Raw genomic sequence first — 20,468 nt, 5'->3', positions numbered from 1 at the left:
TCAGACAGGTTGAACCCGAAAAAAGAACAGGAGCTGGACTAGCTTAACAGACTGAAATACAGCTCTTCCGTAGAACTGCCTCCTCTCCGGCAGTGGGTCAAAAACAGAATCCCATTTTCCTCTTCTCAAATACTCCTGTGATTATAATTTGCTACAAAACCTTGCTTTTCACGGTTCTTTGAGGATACCGAATGCACAAATGAGGCTTTAGAAGGCCTCTCTCATAGCCCCTTGGACTCTTAGATACACCAGGTGGCAGGGAGCATCTAATCTGCATGCATTTAGAAACATTTTATTATGCTCCGTCTTTCTGCTAGACAGAGTTCAGATACATGAAGGACATACGGTGTGAGACTCCAATGCTTTATAGAGCAATCCTGGTCCATGGCCATTGGCAATCTGGCCATCCCCCCTGTTGCCACGCGTAATCCATTACCATGCGCTACCTGTGCCTTTCATACCCTCCGAATGTCAAAATCTAAAATTTTATTCACACCTCTACATTCACCCACGAAAGATTAGTCACTGATTTGCCTATAGAAGTTTTGTAAGCCTAGAAACAAAAATATTAGTATACAGCTTTGAATACTTTACAGTTTTTAACATTAGTAATGCATGACTACAAAGCGACACTGTATCTAGTTAGCTGGGGTGTTTGAAAGTGTTAACCTCTTGACTGCATATAACATTGATTGTAATGCCATTATGAATGCTTAAAGTACATTTTTATATTTCCGCAAAGATATTCAGCTATGGTGACTTGCGAATTCCACAGTTTCATAGATTAATTATATGTTTGATAAGGGGACTGATTTAAGATAACATTGAATTGATGGTGTAGCATTAAATGTAATTCGTGTCTTCACCACACCAGTCATTCGTGTGAAAGTGACTCCTCTGAGCGTGCTGCTTCTAAGCAAAAATAAATATAATCACATGAAATAAATATCCCATTACTTATTTCCCACGTCATATTTATTCTGTTCAACGTTGTGTACAAAATTATTTTCTTGCTTTGCTTCTTTTTTTTCTTCTTCTTGAAATGTTGTGTACATTTTTTTAGACTATGGTTGGTGATTTTGTTCAAGTTTCCTGTAGTCCATCAGATTTACTTCATTTTCTGACGCCGGAACGAAGTTTGTGATTGCTTTCATACCGTTCTAGAAAAACGAGATGGTATTTTTCTGTTAATATATACCAGGGTTGGATTGGTACCTTCTCTTTTACACTTTTTTCTGTTACTTCGGGTTTACTTATCCTTTCTCATTCAGGTTATGGTTATTTCACTTTGATTTCTCAAGGAAACCGCTCCAGGCGAATGTTTTAAAGATATATGAAGTTGAACAAAGTACAGTTTGCCTTTTTGCTACCGTTGTTGAGTGTGGGGAGCTGCCATGGCACAGGCGACGAAGACTTGAGTGGGTCATAACGACCCCCCCTAATAATGGTATTAAATGTCATTTCACAGTCTGCATATCTGCAGTGATTTGTGCCCTGCCGTGTTGTGTAGCAGTCCTAAACACATTTATTCAGCTGGACTAGGATAAAATAGGTAAATCTGTACATTGGCCTAATATCACAGTGAATAGTCTCTTGACCATTAGCAGAGTTGTTTTCCTCAGTCAGGTCCATGTAAAAAATTTTCAGTAAGTAGTTTTGTAATGTCCATATTATTGCTGACCTGGCTTGGCAGTTCAGGGTAAACTGTTCCTATGAGGAACAGGGTCAAGACTGATTTGCATATGGCTGGGTCTGAATTTGGGTGGCGAAGTGAGCTAAAGAACTATCATGGTTTCAAAACAGATCTGGGACTAGGGCTGAGTGTCTGGAAAGTTTAAGCGCTCCGTCTTTCATCTCCTTGTGTTTACTTTATATTATTGTTCCTATCTTGCTTTGGTGTTTGCACCCTCAAGGCTTCCATAAAAGTTTCTGTCTGAACTTATTTCAAGTGATGTGCTTTAGGCATCATCTGATCTGAATGAGGTACAGCGGTGTAAAAAAAAAAAATAAGAGAATGGACATCTGTCCTTATTTTATTAGTCCTTAAAGGCATAAATGTTCTTTCCAACTCTGTGTTGGATTTGCGGTTTTTTATTAGTATGGACTTGAATCCGAAGTTAGGGAGTATGCACTGTTACCAGATTTCGTCATCCTCAGCAGTTAAGATTGAGTCCGGCACTTCCTCAATCTTCGGACGAGCCTACTAAATGCAGTCCCTTTTAACGACTCCCTGTGGAGTGAGGATTGTTTTCTTTAATGAGGGGAATACTACATTTCCTGTGTGGTGCACCTCAGTCTTTACAGCTCCTACAATGAGTATATCACAACCAGGAGATACGGAGTTCAAAGTGCTGATTGTGATAAATAAGGCTTTGTGGCTTCCCATGGATGCCACCCTTTAAGTCCACTGGCCTGATTGGACTACTCTACGGCGTAGCAACCTGACAATACCAACATCACTGTACCTTGTGGTGGTTTAGTTGTAGGATGCTTTTGAGTACCGTGCTACTGCTGCAAATCAAGTGACAAGTCCTGATGCATTGGACTGTCCGACTAAAATATCAAATGCTTGCGTCAAGAAGGTTCCGTCCTAGTTTTTGTTTGTTCCTTCCTTTGAGGTGGAACTGCATTATATGGCAGAGTCTATGTTGAGTGCCTACTAGTAGTGACCCTTGCAGAAGTTGAGTTTTGGATCTGCAATTATAAAATATGATGGTTAATTTGTTTCTTCTACTGGACATCAGTTCTGCTTGTAGGGTTGAAGAATTCGGGATATAATGAACATCGTCAGTTTTTATAAATTAGACTTTTCTCATGTCTGGCTAGGCCCTCGCAAACTGCTTGTCTTACGTGATAAATGGATGACGGTGCTCATCCTCGCAGTGTGTGGCTTTTAATCATGACTGTTTTTCCTTTACTTATATTGAGCACCACTGTCAAACTGCCTTAACCACTTGTGGCGTCTAGTTTTTACATAAACCTATTCAGTAAAACTCCACGAGCCAAAATCCCAGGAGGTTCCAGTACTAAGATAGGACATTCACTGGCTCAATAAAATCCGGCAATGCCACCTCCCACCACTTCCTCAGTTTCCTCAAATTCGAGGGGCTCCCTTCTCTGCAAATGACAAACTCGTAATCGAGGGATCGTGTCTCCACACCGGATGTGAGAAATCCTGTCTCCATCCAAATTTTTAAAGTAACTATATATTTTTTTTAAATGTTATGCGTGTTGTAATGTTGTGAATTGCTTTTTTATATGTAGTATACTTTTTATGCCTACTTTGTGTTGGCGAAATAAAGTTTCTGACTGACTGACTGTCTCCATCCTATGTAGAATGTTGCAGCTAGACTGGTTCCCAGAATGAAAATACCATGACACCATTTGACTGAGGACACTAAATTGGCACTCAGTGAATGTCCAGTTCATCCGAGACTTCTGCTTCCTCGTATAAGGATCCATGAACAAGCACCCACATTTCTCATGAAATTAGACTCTTGCCCACCCACAATATCCAAATCCGCTGTATGTCCTTCAGCATGTTGTAGCTTAAAAGGCTGAAGCCTCTTTCAGTTTAGAGGTGCACATTTTGAAAGCCCTCCCTGCCAACATCTGTTTTTAGCAGAACCAACTGGTCTAAGAATACATTGCTTTTAACTCCTTTGTCCCACATCTTTCAGGAAGTATCATTAGGAAGTCAGTTGAGTTTTCTACATCGTCAATGTCATTCACTCCTAAGGTGACCAGATTAACAAGGTCCATTGGGTAGGTACCATAGATCATAATTGTGTTTTTAAGACTGGATGCTGATAGTGCAGGCAAGCACAAAAAAGAGAAATGTGCAGAGTACTGGTGGTTAGGACTTCCTCTAGGAATGTCACAATCCAGTTTTGGCTGAACGGCGATCCAGGTGAATTTCTTAAATAAGTTGTATGATAAAGTGGCCTTGTATCGGACAAAGTTTGCCACTAGCAACTCGTTCAATACAAACCTTTTTCTCCAGTGGAGTGCTTGCTCGAGTGCAGTGTTTCAGACATCACTTTTTTAAGTCTCGCATATGCGTTGCAGCGCAACGCGCTGCCATCGCTCTTCGAGGCATGCTTGTATACACTATACTGGGGGAGCTTCATTTAAGCTCTGCCCATCTTTTCGATTGGCTTCCATCTTAAATGCTGCCTTCTGATTGCGTTTAGGCTCGTTTGTCCCTCCTCCTCACACCCATGTCGTCATCTGTAAACTTCGAGGTGATTGTCACCTTTACTCCAACTGTGTTTTCTTCCTTGTCTTCCCCACCCCCAATTCCCGCAGTCTGTAACTATTCGCCCGACCCCCACCCCACTCCCGTTTGTGCCTTCTTCGACGCCCTCCCTCCCGTTTCCAATGCAATAGGTGTTGCGTAAATACAACTCCTATTGCATTAGAAATGCTTGTTTGTTGTTGGATTGGCTGTGAGAACTCGCACAATTTTTTCACGTCACAGGCTGCTCTTCCCCCTCAGCCATGCCGGCCATTCGGCAAGCATGTATGTAGTTCGAGTGGAGTGAAGTGCACACAGCCCTTCCGGGGAAAAAACAGCTCTCAGATAATTAAAGCATTTAGTTATTTATATATAACTGTTAAAGTAATACAATCAAAATTAAGCTTCCAATGTGTTTTAAGCGAAGTTATTAAGCGTAGATGTATATATACGTTTATTATTTCTACATATTTTAAAATAAAACAAAGCTTCAAAGTTAGTTTGCTTTTTATAAAAACAAAACTTTTCAAAATTCCTTTTTAGTCAATTTTTTTATTTACAAACGTCTGCACACAGTAAAAAATGAAACTTCGACATGGCGGACAAAGGTAACACTCTCACTCAGCCGGATCCTGAAATTCTCCGGTGCATCTCCGTCCGTCCTTTCTCGGTTTCCACTGTGTCAATAGGTGTTCGCCACATGACCCGGAGGTATTCCCGGCTGGTGAGCAACTTTCTTTGCTGTTTGAAGGGTGGCAGCAGTTGGAGGAGCATGTGACCAGCGGAGAGGTGAGCAGGCTGCGGGCGGACAGGTCGACGCTTTCAGTGCTGGTAGCGAGAAGGGTGGGTGTTCCTGACCCCATTTTTCCAAAGTGGAGGTGTCCGGCAGATTTATTTAATAATTAACACAACACTTGTGTTAGGTGCACAAATTGCTCCTGCGGCCTACATTTGCCCAGTAAAACGCTTTGTAGTGTGTGCCTTTAAAATTCAAATGGTTTCTTATTTTGGGCTTCTTGCCGCAGTCAATCACACTTCCATACACCAAGAAGAAAGCAGCACCTGATGTGCTTTCACCCGCTGTGCATCTCTCTGCCTGTACGTGAGGCTATGCAGAGTTCACATAAATGCTCTGAACTTCTGCACCCATTGCAACATTGCCTGGCTGCCACAGGGCCCAAGTAACACCACTGCATAAACAGCTTATTTAATATTTTGTTCATTAGCGCAGCGTGCACAACAGGCTTCTACCGAGCATATCTTTTTGTTCAGTACTCCAATTGTCTCGTTTGTGCCGCTGGTAAAATCGTAGCACATCATGGAGACGGAAGCAGCTCCACATGTGCGTCACTCACCCTTTGCCTCGGCTGGTAAAGGGCTTCTCGCGTGTTTCTTTCACTGGCCTTTTTCATCCCGTACTCCTGTGGGCTTGAATTGACAAACTACACATTTATTTTTTCCCTTTGTTCTATTACTGTGTACTGTCCTCTCTACGTGGTTTGGCAGCTTACGAAGCAAGTTATAGTCTTTGTGGGAAGTTTGAGATCCTATTGTTTATGGCAACTGATTCACGGTGTGTTCCACATATGCCACTGCAGTAAAAACATATGAATGCATTACAATTCGCTTACAGTGTAAAGCGCATGTATATGAGCTTGATAAAGTGCCAATAAGTATTGTAGGCGCTACTCCACCACATTACACTTCGCAATGCAGTTCTTGCATCTGAGGACATGGCAAGTGATGACTCATCACTACTTTTTATGTGGATTAAACATGAATCGCAGAATATCATTTACAGTGCCAATAGTTCAAACTAATAAATGCGAGACCATTGCATTGCAAATGCTGGTTATCTTTGGATTGAAGGTTCTCAATAGCTTCCTGTGATGAAACAAAATCATAAATAAACACTGCATAGAGGTGCTTTGGGTCACCCCTTTTGATCCATTGGTCTGTTCAACTGTCATTCACATTATGCTTCTGCCCACCACATCATACAGCGTAGGGCAGTGGGACAGCCTACTAGAGCCACTGGCCCTCTTGCACTGTGAGTAACAGCATTTTCCTTCCTCATATGTGCACATCTGCCTGTCAAGAAGGACACTTCAATGTCCGGGAGGGGTCCGGGTTCCAGTACTTTTACTATGACGTGTTTTTTTTTTCTTTCCAATTTTATCCTGTTTTTAGTGTGCTTATGATGCGTCTTCACGTTACAGGAATACAAAGATATTAGTACCTTTTTGTGTGGTAATATGAATCCTACTCTTCTGCTATGTGCATTAAAATAAAAAAGTTTCTATACCTGTTATTTGTACACGTTCCTGCTAATAAGCAATCCTACCGTTAGGTTAATATTCTATGTGATGGTTAATTTTTTTCAATGTATTTAATTGCAAGGATATGCAGCTAGGTCTTTCTTTATTCTTGTTGCATAGGCTTGCAATGAAAAAAAAATAACCTTTATCTACTGCACCGGCCTGCAAGACCAGACCTCTTCGCTTCACCAGTGCTTGTTAACTGATAGTGTTTTTTTAGCGTGTTGGCTTGTGCTAGGTTGGCTTGTGCTAGGTTATCTTTAGCTCGGTGTTTGATTGCATTTCTTGAAAACTGATTATGCAATATTTTCCTCTGTCTTGGGAAATGCCTTTGTGTGTGCATTCGATAACTGAGTGTTTGGTCTGACTTGCACCCATTCGTTTTGGTATATCAGAGCAAGCCTTCAGGAGAAACTTCAGGCCCTATGCGTTTGATGATCGGTAATTTATAACTCATCTGTTTGACAGGCAGAGCATGGGCAAATTGGTATTAGTGGTAGAAAAATGAAATGTGCTTTTGAATGCTCATATATGGTTTTTTTCGTGCCATTAAGAATTATTTTGAAATATGCCCTCCACAATTGACTATGGTTGTGTTTTACAACAGGCGTGCTTTGAAATGGGTAAGCGCGTCACACGACTTTCTGTTGACTACATTGATTGTCTATTTGCAAACAAATTGAAGCAACTTTGCTTTTTTGCGATTAGCTAAATGTTATGTTATGTTATGTTAAAATGTATTTATATAGCGCACGGCTACTCCGACAGAGTGTCCCGGCGCTTTCCACAAACAACTCAGTGTGTAATAACATAACAAGAAACAATACAGAAAAGAAAAACCCACCCAAAGAGCAACTAAACATTAAAAAGCCATGTCTTCAAGCTCTTCCTAAATTGAAGCAGATTAGGAGTACTGCGTAGCGCCAGTGGAAGGGAGTTCCACAACTGAGGTGCCTTAAAGCCAAAGGAGCGGCCCCCCCGTGCGGGCCTTCCACACGCGAGGAACCACGGCAGTAAAGAGAGCCGCAGAACGCAGTAGGCGAGCAGGGCGGTAAAAGATCAGCCTGCGCCGTAAATACCCGGCCCCAGAGCCAAACAGTGCCTTGTGCATCAACGTAAGGGATTTGAACATAATCCGCTTACGGATAGGCAGCCAATGGAGCTTCTGAAGCAGCACCGACGCTCGCGATCGCCTATGCAGGCCAAAAATCGCACGGGCAGCAGAATTTTGCGCCACCTGTAAACGCTGGACCAGGTAGTCTGGGAGGCCAAGAAAAAGGGCATTGGCATAATCCAGCCTGGACCCAATGAGCGCCTGCACGGTAATCCGCCTATGCTCCGCAGAAAGCAGTGGAAGAAACTTGCGGAGCATCTTCAGAACACCGAAGCAGGTGCCCACCAGACCAAGTACGTGGGCTCTCAATGACAACTTATTGTCAAGTTTAACCCCGAGATTTTTGGCAACCAGAGATGACTGTGCCGGAGGGCTCTTTTCAGCCGGCCACCATTGCCGCCACTCAGGGTCAGTTGCACATCCAAAAAAGAGAACCTCCGATTTGCTGGAATTGGCCTTCAAGTTGTTGTGCTGGAACCAATCGAATACCATGGCCAGACAGGCCCGAATACCCTCTCCATCAAATGGCTGATCTTTGCCACATGTGAAGAGGAGTTGCGTATCATCGGCGTAGGACACGATCTGGGCCCCGCACGCCTCCACCGCCGCCGCCAAAGGGGACATAAAGATGTTAAATAATGATGGGCTCAACACAGATGTGTGCAATATATTGGGTTGCGTTGTGAACGACGAGCTATCCTTAAGCCCACGCCTTACACTGTTCTTCTGGCTTCTTGGCGTTAATTAGAGATGAAAAGACTGCTGTTCTGAAGTCTGTCGCTGTCTGGGCCTATCAAGAAAGGCGCCGGGAAGAGAAACTGGTTTTCAGACCTAGCCTTTTATCTCTGCATACCTTGGAGCTTTGAGAGTTCAGCAGGTGCCAAAGGTAACACGGAGCTGAATATCAATCCCAGAAGCACTTGGAGCTCTGTGAAAGAGCCTGTGGTTTGTGTTTGCAGGGTAGCTGTTACGACACCCTGCTGCTGTTTTCAATGCGGAAAAATGAATTTCCCACGTTTTTATGTCGCCCTGGTCTTTTTTAGATCCAACCATTCCTTTTAATACCCCCTCTCCCTTAAACGTGTACCATAAGTTATTTTGGTATTTGTACTACAAGATATTTCCCCATGCTCCTGTACCACCAGTAGCAGTGTTCTGTTCGGTCTGTTCATGCTTATATTTCCCTCATTTCTGTCTTATGCATTACCAATCGACGAAATATGCACACATTGATAGCCTTCCTATTTAAACTATATAAGATGCTGTTTGTTGTATCCACCTATTTTAATATTTAGTGCTCACCATGTTGCTTTGCATTTATGGGTTACATATCCTGTTATACAGAGCGCTGCAGGTCTGCGCTATAGTAAACCAAATTGAAATAAAGACTAGAAAGTTCAAAATTTGGCTTTCTTCCGTGTTATAATAGGAGTAAAATTGCTACAGGTCAAAGGGAGTTGTCCTGAGCAGCCAGAGTGAAACTGTCAAAAGTGGGATAGAACTTAAAGGTTGAACTCTCGAGCTTCCCATAAGTAAAGCATTCATGATTCTAAGTGACGCAGACTAACAGTCTGGATCTCAATCTGCCATGGAGGCTTATTCACTGCACTGGTGAGACACTGAATATCCCCCCAAAAAAAGACCATAACATATAGCAATGTCTACTAGGTAGCCGGTGCTGAGAGCCTTACCAGGAATTTCCGACATTTGTTATTCAACAAAGCCCACCAATGGTGCAAATGCCCCCCAGTTGCTGTCGCTTTCCTAGCATGACCTTTTGGCATCAAACCTCTATGACCAAGTCCTGAAGTGCTGCTGAAAATGGCTTGCCCATTCCAGGGTTCCACCAGTAAATCTGGTCTTCCCCAACAGACTAAGCAACTCTGAATGAACAGCTAAGAAGCTTGGAGGACTGGAGCATTTGCAGGTGCTGGAGGTTGGTGCTGTGCTGCATGAGACCATAGAAGATTGCTTGGATTATCTATACCAGGAGGAAGATTATCTGACCAACACCCAGACAGAAACCCTGTGGTTCTTCAGAATCTGTTTCGGTTCATTGTTGACTCCTGAGCTAGATGATTGACACTGTAGAGTCTAATGTAAAGGCCAAAAAGATCCATGGGACCTGCACCCAATTTACAAAGAAGTCCAGTTCTCGAGGATATTCACTTCCAGTCTGACCTGCAAATGTACCCCTCTCCTTTCTGCAGCGTAAATACAGTGTTGTCTTGGTACTCCGTAATCATAACATTAGCCCTCGATGCCACCACCAGTGGCTTCAGTAGCTTGGTGAAGTACCACAGGGCAAACAGTAAACCAAACATTCATGCTTCAAACTCATGTACCTGCCCTTGCCGACCAAAACTGCAGCAATATCCTATCTGGGTTGAATCTGATGACTGAAACTGCCTATTGGGGATCCTTTATGTCGACCCACGCAGCCCAGTCCCGATGAGATGAATTCCCTCCATTCTGAAATGCAGTGTGTCTGATGCCTCAAGCAATAGCTGAGGAAACTTCTCCCATGCTGAAAAGGTATGGCAGCTTTCTGTTCAAAGCTGGTGAGTATTGGACCAGTTTAGCATTGTAAGCGTATGTAAAATATACCCTTATTAGACGCAGGTTTTAAATGGACAGTATTATTGTGCTGTCACAATCTTCCGCATGCCAGTAAACCCCGCTGTGCGTGGGCATACAGCATAATGATTTACACCCCAGCAAATTCCTTTCAATACATAAAAGCCTCATTTATGCTCCATTTGTAACAGCCCCTTCTTTTTGCACATAGACTGTGCCCTAACGCATTGAAGCAAGAGCTTGTTGGGTGAACAGCTGACGAGTATTTTTTTTTCCAATCCTGCAAAGCAAAGATCAGAAATACTCCCTTTTTTTCTCTTACATTTTGAGCATTTTCTAGAAACGTTGACTTTGCAAGGTCAGAATAGGGCCAGCCTTGTGGGACTGCCCAGTATCAACATTTCTGTGTATGTATTCTTAGAACTAATTGCCTGAGTTCACTCCCATTATTGCGCTTCTCCACCTTACTGTATGTGACACCTTGCTGCGTAAACCATAAATTAAATTAGTTGTGTTGAAAAGCAATCCCGGCAAAAGTAATATTGTCTCATTTGGAGATAAAAATGGAACAATGCGCGAGTCTAAACAGGCTACATTTGTGCCTGTCTTTCAATAAATGGAGCATTGAGGTTTTAAAGTGCGTCAGCAGATATTTTTGTCAGTCAGGCCTTGCAAACGTAACCGCTCTGAAACAAAGAGTACTGCTGTAGCAAGGGCATGTGCCGTCAGCAGATGAGTTGCATGCTTTTGAAAAGCTATTCGGCAACACATCTCGAGCAAATATCAAAAGCAAAAAAATATAATGCAAGTGCAACTTTAAAAAAAACTGTTAGACAGAATCGAACAGCATTACTGAGAATCCAAGGTTTAAAGAAGTGGATGAACACAGCTCTGTCACCACTTGCGGAGGGGCCATTATGGGGTCTTCTTTTTGAAGCTTGTTCAGGAATAGTTAACGTGGGTGCGTACTGCCCATAAGTGTGGTGACCAGAGGAGAAAGCTCAGACCTCTCTTTTTTTTTTTTTTGTAAACTTTTAATTTTCATTTCGTTGTCAGGATTTTACATACATCAATTAACTACAGTCCTCTCCATTTTCGATGATAGAATACATTCTTCGGACACTGTTTACAGCACATGGTTATTCAATATTCTTCGAGCCCCAATTTCTTAGCAACACAACCCTTCCTCATCTCCCCGCTCCCCACCTTCACAATTACCGGGTACAAAGATATTAGACTGTCTCCCCTCAAGTTACGGGCTACTCTCGGGGTCAATGACTCCCATCAGACCTCTCTTTTTAAGCACAATGGTGTGTCACATACTCGCAACGTGTCCTCGTATAGCCTGATAACGCACAACTTTCTCAAATAGCCTTATTTACAATTTGCCATCTAATGTTGGGCATTGATGTGTTGGAGTTGCTTCTCTTTGAAGAAATCTTTGATCTTGAGATGCCCTGTGACTACTCCCTAAAATCCTCAATGTACCGTTTTGGTTTGGACGTTTATCTAGGGTTCTGGGGTCTTTGAGCTGCAACCAAGAACTGTTCAACTCCAGACACTTGATTTCCAACAGAGGGCAACAAAGTACTCCTGTTCATGGTCTTCGCTTTAAATGTGACCTGGACAGGAGGACTTTTGATAAATGATTAGGTCGTATAAGAGTGACTCTTGAGGAGCGGGGGGGGGGGCGGGATTGGGTGATGGAGAGTATGCCCTTCTAATTCTTCTCCAAATACGACTCTATGTACCCATGCTTAGACCATCTTTGAGTGTGCAAACTCTGTTTAACCTAAGACCATGAGGAACTGAGTTACTTGACCTGTAAGGCCTTCAAGAAAAAAAGGCAATTTCGATACAGCAGGCAGCTTCGCAGGGCTCATAATAGGATAGAGTGACAAGACCCATCTGAATCAATGTTGTTCTTAGAGCCTGAGCATATCAAGGGATATTACTCATTGGAGGGGAGTCTTTTTAGCATTCCTCCAGGACAGACGGAGGGTAGTCCCCAAACCCTTTCTTAGTAGGGTACTGATGTTGGGGAAGGACATTGTGGGATAGAGAGTGAACCAAAGGGAAAGACTTCTCCTGCATACAAGAATGAACCATCCGGGGCTTGACCTAAAAAAAAAAGTTGTCATTGTAATTGTGTTCCCTTTTATCCCTTTACATTAAAATCAAGGAATAGCCCGGTTAATGAAGTAGGTTTATTCTAATTGTAGCTCCAGTACCTCAAATTTAGACCTCCCAGCTCTACAAACTAACTCTTTATTGCATATCAACTGATGTATTAGTAACTAAAGGTGAGGTGCTCAGATGATGCATGAGGGTTTACAAAGATTGAGGGGTGTTCCATTGGTGAGTTGAGTGTGATGCAGATGCCTCACTACCTTATGTTGTGATTTTTACATCAACGTATAATGGTATTACCACTTCTGGGCTGTTAGCTAAAATAACTACAGTAAAGATTGGCAACATAACTTTTCTTTGTATTGCCAGTCTGATTGATTGCCTGTCGTACTGCTTTGTTTTTTTTAAAACTGAAAGAAAAAACAAACAAACAATAAAGGCACATCTGTTAACTGTTTTATACATTAATTCTTCTCCTCCTTCTTCTTTCCTTCCTCTCGCAGGGACTGGAAGTACAGTGGTAATCATGGTAGGGTATCCAAAAGGAATGGAGATTTTTGAACCCGTACGAAGTAGAATTCCGGTGAAGATGATGATCACCGTTGGCACGCGACATGTCCAGGAGTACATCAGCGGTCAGTCAGTGGTTTTTGTAGCAATAGCCTTCATCACAATGATGATAATCTCTTTGGCCTGGCTGATATTCTACTACATCCAGCGGTTCCTCTACACTGGGGCACAGTATGGAAATCAAGTAAGGATTTTGTGGTCTTGGTTTTTTTTCTTCTTCATACAGTGTGTGTTTGTTTGTCAGAACATGGCTCCTGTGTTCTGATTTATTTTCAAGGCATAGGTCTGCCAGTTGACTCCTTTTGAAAACTATCAATACATTCATTTGTGACAGATGTTTTCATATACCTTTGTTTCTTTGATGCTCAATGTTGTCCAGCACGTTTTTTGTCAGAACATGACCTTCTAAAGACAAGGTTTATGAAAGACATTGCACTAACTTTACAATAAGGAGATTATATTTTAATCATGACAGAATGACCAGAGTTTCCTATTAAACCGCATCTGCAATCATCACACGACTCATGGACTGGGATACCTTCTAATATTAAAAACACACTGTTTAATCGGGTCCATTGCGGATTTAAGAGTTTTGAGTTTACTTTGTTTACAATCATGCCCATCTGTAAACTCTCTCGTCCTGTAGTCAAGATGATCATTTCATACCCTTCACATCTGGAGCAACCACGGATGATATTTACTTTTCAGTGGAGGGGGTTAACCCCGAAATAACTCTATACTTAAATGTATCAAGAGCTGTTCATTACTGTGAAGAATTTGAATGAGATCTAAATCTTTGCTCCCTTTTTGATTTCATTTCAACTGTTTAGAAATGCCCTGATATGTCAGTATAGGTGCTGTACAAATTACATACTTTAAGTGCAGTGAGCCCACGGAAAATGGTACTGCTATGGTGTGGATAGCGTGTTGTGGAATTAGAAGCAGTGAAAGGTTATTTTCAAAAAGGAAAGATTTCAGGTTGTACTTTTTAGGACCTCCAAGAAAGGACGCACTGGTAAATTGGTGTGCATTTGAGTCATTTTGTTGTAATTCAGGCTTGCTTTTGCAGGCGTTTTTTCTTAGTACTGCAGGCTTAAGAGCATTCAAGTAATGTTTGCACTTTGTGATATTGTGATATTGCCATGTAGTGTTGCACCAAGATTAGATATTTCCTATGAAGAAATATGTGAAGGTTGAAAAACACAGCGTGGAGTTTAAAATGACCACTGGCACCGTGCACGCTGTCGATTTTCAGAGGGGTCTTGTGTAGTCCAAACAAGTGGTTTGTCTATGAACCACCCCAGTCTGGCTTAAAATTTTAAAGTACATTGCTGGAGCTGAAATAGGTTGGTGTCACCTTTAATAGTGTGGTCTCTGCCTTACTTCCTTTTTTCACTAGTGTTTGACAAAGTGAGTGTTTCTTTAGAAATGGAAATAGCCATTGAGTAGAGTGGCAGATAATCTTCACCAGAGCAAGTTCAAATTTCTGTGTCAAAAGAATGGCCAACTGTCTTCGTCAACCGACTTTAGAGGTTTGGGCACTCTACTCACAAAGCTGGAACAAGTATTGTCAAAGTGTTTGCCTTTGTGCAGTTAAAATATCACTCTTTCTCTAGAGATACCTTAATTTGGGCTTTCTACATCCAGTGCAGGATCACAGGGGAGAGTAAGTCTCTACCAGTCAAAGTTGTTAAAGTATTCTAAAAGTGTAGACACTTGAGTGAAATGAGACTTAACAGTAAATCTTTATTTGTGAGATGTATATTAAATATGTCTGTTACATCTTTTCCCTCATAAGAAAGCTTCAGCTGCATAGGCTTATGGACTAAATGTACGATTTGCTGTTTCAGGGTACTGTGATGCCCTCTCATTCAATTCCTTGCCCTGGTAGCTTCTATGACTGGTACTGTTGGCAGGGTGCAGCCCTTTGACTGGTAGGAGGGTGGAGGCAAGCAGCAGGAGTAACTATAGGGTGAGGAAGAGCAGATGAGATGATGCAAGGGGTAGATAATGGAGAAAACCAAGAAGTAGAAGAGATCTCAAGTGAGTGGTAGAAAGATATGGGGGGGGGCGCTAGGTGAAGAACATGGAATGGGAAGTAAAATAACGGAAGCGAATAATGCTATATAGAAATCTGGTAAAAAGAGGAAATACAAAGAGTAATGTTGTTGGAAGGAAGAGAGGAGGAGTGGGATAATTGAATTCCGGTACGATGTTGCTTACAAAGAAAATCATGGAGCTGGCAGGCACTGTCATGGCCACTTTTTCACATAGCTCTGAAGTGCTGGTTTCTGAATCGGTGGCGCACCTGGTGCTTATGACTCTGGTCAGCGTTCCAGGACTAGACATCACAATGGTGTGAGACCTGTCCATTCTGTAGCTTGAATCAAAAGTAAAATGCTTATGGAATGCAACAGGGGCAACCAAATTGAGAGTACTGGGCTCTGCCCGTCTCCAAAGGCAAGAATTCTTCACAACCTAGGTAAGTTGAGGAGCTACCCCCCATACCGACTGAAGTATGAAATACCATCAGAACAGTCCGAGGGGGTTTAATAAGCAATCCGGTCAAAGCCAATACCATCGTTGTAAAGCTGGATTCAACAAAACTAAGATAAGAGCAGACTACAGCTACAAAAGATAATGTCCCTGAAAAACATTACAATTCATGTCTGGTACCTTTTGTGAGTTGCAAGTAGAGGGGGGAAAAGACCAAAAATACTCTGGACCGGAAGCAGCTCAAGGGATTTTTGAAGATGATGAAGTAATCGCAGTCCCTCAACCTGAATTTTTTCATCTATGAATTATTTCTCTGTTAAGTGATTGTTTTTATGGTTTCATGTGATTTTAGTTTCTTGCATAGCAGGGATTCTGTTGAGGCTATTTTGTGAGTTATGATTAGACCTTGAAACCTACCCATACACCAGAGTCACCATCCACACACATTCCCTATTCTTTCCACCCCTGTCCACAATTCTCTGCCGGAAACTGAAAGGATCTAAAGAGCTTAGTTTTCAGTTTTCACACCAGTGATGTTTTATGCAATGGGGGATACTGATCGGTATGTTTCTCTCTTTGTGCTTACACGCCACACACCAGATCAGAAGCATAGCTTGCATGGCTTAGGCCCAAGAGCAAGCAAGGAATATGGCCCTTTGCTGTTATGGTAGTTAAACACAGTAAATATAGGGTTCTGTGGATCCCATAGGGACTGGGCTCCGCTGCCACTGCACCTGCTGCAGAAATAGTGGCTACGCCCCTGCGGCAGGTGCAAAACTTAGAGACACTATGTTTATTTTTCTGAATTGTGTTTTCAGAGCTTGGAGTTACTTTCGTGGATAAAACAAATGAAACATAATGTTTGATATTCTTTATCATGGTAGGTGTAAATTGGTTTGCTTCGTATTCTGAGGTCCATTATCTTCAGACAATGCTGGCAGTAGTAAATCCCCTCTCTCTCCGGTTTCATTAGATACAATGTGCCTGCTCCTTCTTTGCTAAATCCACATTCTGAAATGCCTTGTGGAATACCTGTTTAGGGATTGTGATAAAGATACGCTGTTTTATTGATGCTAAGACTATGCCAGAGTTAAACATCTTAAATGTTTGGGCCCGAGTGTCCTCTAGGCTCGCTAAGACTAATTGGCATTGTGACCTGCCTGACAACAGCGGAAGTGGTCTATATATGTTAAACATACTCTGAATTCTGCACTATAGCTCATTTTCTTGCTAATACCAGTGAAATAGTTGCTTCATAGTGGTGCCAAATTCAAAACATTCGATGGGGCTAGGAGTCAAAAACAAAGTGGAAATAAAGAGATGCAAGGATAATATGGTACAAGGGAAACAACGAAATAATACTTCCATGACCCAAAGCTGTGATTGCAGGACACTAGTAGCTGCTTTAATCACGGTGTCCCATCACTTGCATTGTACTTCAGACTCTTAAGCAATATTAGCTTCTAATGGTGGTGCTCTCTTTTTTTGTTTTTTCTCTTCCAAAGAATAACCGGAAAGAAACCAAGAAGGCCATCAGCCAGCTTCAACTTCACACTGTAAAGCGAGGAGAGAAGGTAGGTGGTTACTTTGCGGATATTTTGTGCTCTCCACGTTGGTTGTCATTCTAACTTCGTTTCGTTGGTAAGGATTTGAGAATAAAGGGCCTCTTTACCCCTGAGGTTTAGCTCTACATGAGAAACTTAAACATTGGATCCAGATAGGCCAGATTTGAATTGTTGGCATGTGTAAGTAGTAAGGCAGCAATATATGACAAATCTAATGGGTATTTAGCACGACTACTCACTTCCCTGACTTAGTATATTGAATGGTACATAATACTGCTCTGTCAATTTGCTTGTCATAGTGTGACTGTGAGACAAAGTTAGATCTTGTAGGCAAGGATCTAGGTTGCTTTCGGTGCATTGTCTTTTATTTTCATCTTCAATCAACCTTGATCTACTGCTGCTGATCCTATGTAACAGTGATATTGAAAGCTGACTTACACCACCAATATACCCCTCCTCTGAATATGTGCAGCCCACACTTCTATCGCTTGTTTGAAATTACCTACATTTAACATTGTCGGCACCATCGCTACCAGTTTACATTATCCAGCAAGTGGCTGACGCCTTCTCCTGTCTGTACTTTGTTTCTGATGAAACCTCCTTTTAACCACTTAATTTTTTGGAGGTTTAAAGTCCTTTATTTACCAGACAACAGCAGTCTCCATGTGTGAATTTTTCCCAAGGTGCTTTTTAAACCTGAACTATGCTGATTCTCATTAGGGCATACATAGTTATTTACTTACAAAGGTTTCCAATCCCTCCGTTGCTACAAGCAGTATGTTTTAAGGGCTGTCTCGTCAGGTTCTATTGATTTATGCTATGTGTGGACACAGACCACATTCTGGCAGCTATGCTTTTGCCAATGAACAACTAATAATCATTTCTCAAATATTGAACAGATGTAAAGATGCGGGCCCTCTCCAGCTTTTGGAGTATAAGATAAAGTTAACCCAATAAAATACCTCATTGAAATATCTATTTATGTGCTTGTTTGCACACGTGTGTGTGTGTGTGTGTGTGTGCACAGAGCAATGATTTGAAACATTAAAATGGCAGAGGAGTTTGTAAGTAAATATTTTGCAGCGTATTCTCTCGTATGCTCAGCCCAACAAGTATGTTTCACATTTAATGTGCAAACATAGTTCCATAGTTTTGCAATCTTAAAGGCCTTCGGACTTTTTCAAGCAATTGTTGTATTTTTGAGGACATGCTTATAGGCACTCTCCAAATGCATCTCATAAGGCAGGCGGGATTAGAGGTATTTTTGAGACCAGTATATCACATATGGTAAACCATATTTTGTATATAGGTATCTACTCAGCCACATTTTCTCTTGTTTTCATGCTAGCGGAGACGCCTTTGGGCGCTGTTGTATCTGTCTCAGTGATGATCGTGTTGAAGAGGTTCTCCCAAGGTTTGTCACAGGCTTAGGTATCTGTGGCTCTAAATCTGGTGCCTTCACCTCCGGGCATGATCTCCCTTAAGAAACTGTCTGGCTGGCCACAGATGGATTTGTAAAGTGTTTCCAAAATGTTGAGTTTTCAAAATTAAGGACATTGAATAGAAAATGAATGCCTCTTGTGCCTGGCTCTTACTTCACTGGCTCATGATGGGCAAGTGTTGCCCCGACTGAGAAACACTTTAAAGAATTTCTATTAACTGATAATTTTATGCATCAGCCTGGGGAGGGTTCTCAAGTGAGCATAGGACTGCAAATCGGGTGCCATGTGTTTCCAGCCCGCCCGTCAACGTATAAAAGTAAAAGTGCCTTTTTGTGAAGCTCTTGGAAGGGAATGATTCTTCTGCCAAAATTCAAAACGCCGCAGTTTAAAAAAAAATAATCTTTTATTAGACCATCTAAAATAGAAAATGTGTAGCTGGCACAAGGCGTACGTTGTTTTGGCGCCACGTTACCTGATAGTGTTGCTATAATTGGGAGGATTTGAAGTCTCTTTGAACATTATTTTTGCAGCGTGAATCTTTTCTGGATTTCTAAGGTGTGCATTATTCCACCGAAAGAGCTGACATGTTTGCAATTGGCCTTGCTTGCTCAAAAATAAAACTTGGAAAGAGAATTAGAACACTGCTGTTTGCATGGTGGACTGAGTAAAGCAGAATGCCTCTTCACAATCCCAACATTAATAATAGCAGTTGCTGTACTGTATACAGCGGGTACATGAAATAAAAGGTCTGATGAAATAACATACATCAGACTTAGTTCAACAAGAATGTGTTTTCAACCAAGGTTGGAGCATCTATTTTTTATTTTAGAAATTCCACTGTACCAAGTGAGGCTCCAAAGCTCATGTGATCTGAGTCCATCTGGGGGCAGTGAGGAAAGCCCATAGGATTGCACTGGTGAACTACAGCCATAGTAATGCTCTTTAGAGCTACAGCGGATTAAAAGGGTATATTCCTCAATGGGGTTAGTCTCAGAGACAGAGAGGTAGCCCACAGCATGCACTTGTTGGAAGTAGCCAAGATCAATGTTCTACTTTACCAAATCTACCCCAGCGTACCGCACTCCAATAAAAAAAGACTACAGCGTACTCCCTGTCAACCCCACCCTAATCTATCTCAATCTTCTCTATCCCACTCTACTCAAATCGGCTCCACTTTATTCTACCCCGCCCCGTTCTACCCCCACTCTACCCCACCCCAATACAATCTACCCCACCCCACTCCACCCACTCTACTCCAATCTACCTCACTCTGCCCTATCCAACTCTGCGCTAATCTACTCCAGTCCAATTTATCCCACTCCAGTCCACACCACTCCATCTCAATCTATCAGTCTACCCCACTCCACTCCAATTTACCTCTTTCCAATGTACTCCACTCTACCTCAATCCCCCACTCCTATGTACTCCACCCTACCCCACTCTACCCCTAACTACCCCACTCTACTACCCCACTCTACTACCCCACGCTACCCCGATCTACCCCAGTCCCAGTTATACCAGTCTACCCCATTCCAGTCTACCCCACTCATCTCCAATCTGCCCCGTCTACCATAGTCTACCCACCTCTACCCCACTCATCTCCATTCTGCCCCAGTCTACCATAGTCTACCCACCTCTACCCCACTCCACTCAACTTTACCCCAATGTACCACAATCCAGTTTACCCCAGTCTAACGTACCCCAGTCTACTAAACTCAACTACATATACCCCAATCTACCCCACTCCACACTACTGCTATTTACTGTACCCTACTCCGCTCTACCTCAATCTACCCTCTGTACACCCCAATTTACTTCACTCTACCCCAATCTGCCCTGCTCAACTCTACCCCATCCCGCCCTAATCTACCCCACTCCAGGCTACCTCCACTCCACTGCAAAATAATCTCCCCACCCCAATTTACCCCACTCTAATATATTCCAATCTATCCCACCCCAATCTACTCCACTATACCCCACCCCATTCCAATCTACCCCAGTCCACTTTACCCCAATCTA

General features: G+C 42.3%; 1 protein-coding gene across 1 annotated transcript in view; it reads left to right on the top strand.

Annotated features, from left to right (window-relative positions):
• The window catches only part of RNF149 (ring finger protein 149), a 77,028-nt gene that overhangs the window by 33,431 nt on the left and 23,129 nt on the right, over positions 1-20,468 (top strand). The window contains exons 2-3 of the mRNA XM_078658032.1: positions 12,880-13,130; positions 16,948-17,016. Coding sequence (XP_078514158.1) covers positions 12,880-13,130; positions 16,948-17,016 — 320 coding nt within the window. The remainder of the gene's footprint in view (positions 1-12,879; positions 13,131-16,947; positions 17,017-20,468) is intronic.

Source organism: Lissotriton helveticus, chromosome 8, assembly GCF_964261635.1.
Source record: "Lissotriton helveticus chromosome 8, aLisHel1.1, whole genome shotgun sequence".
NCBI classification, from domain to species: Eukaryota; Metazoa; Chordata; class Amphibia; order Caudata; family Salamandridae; genus Lissotriton; species Lissotriton helveticus.
This window is presented reverse-complemented; position numbering and strand designations above follow the sequence as displayed.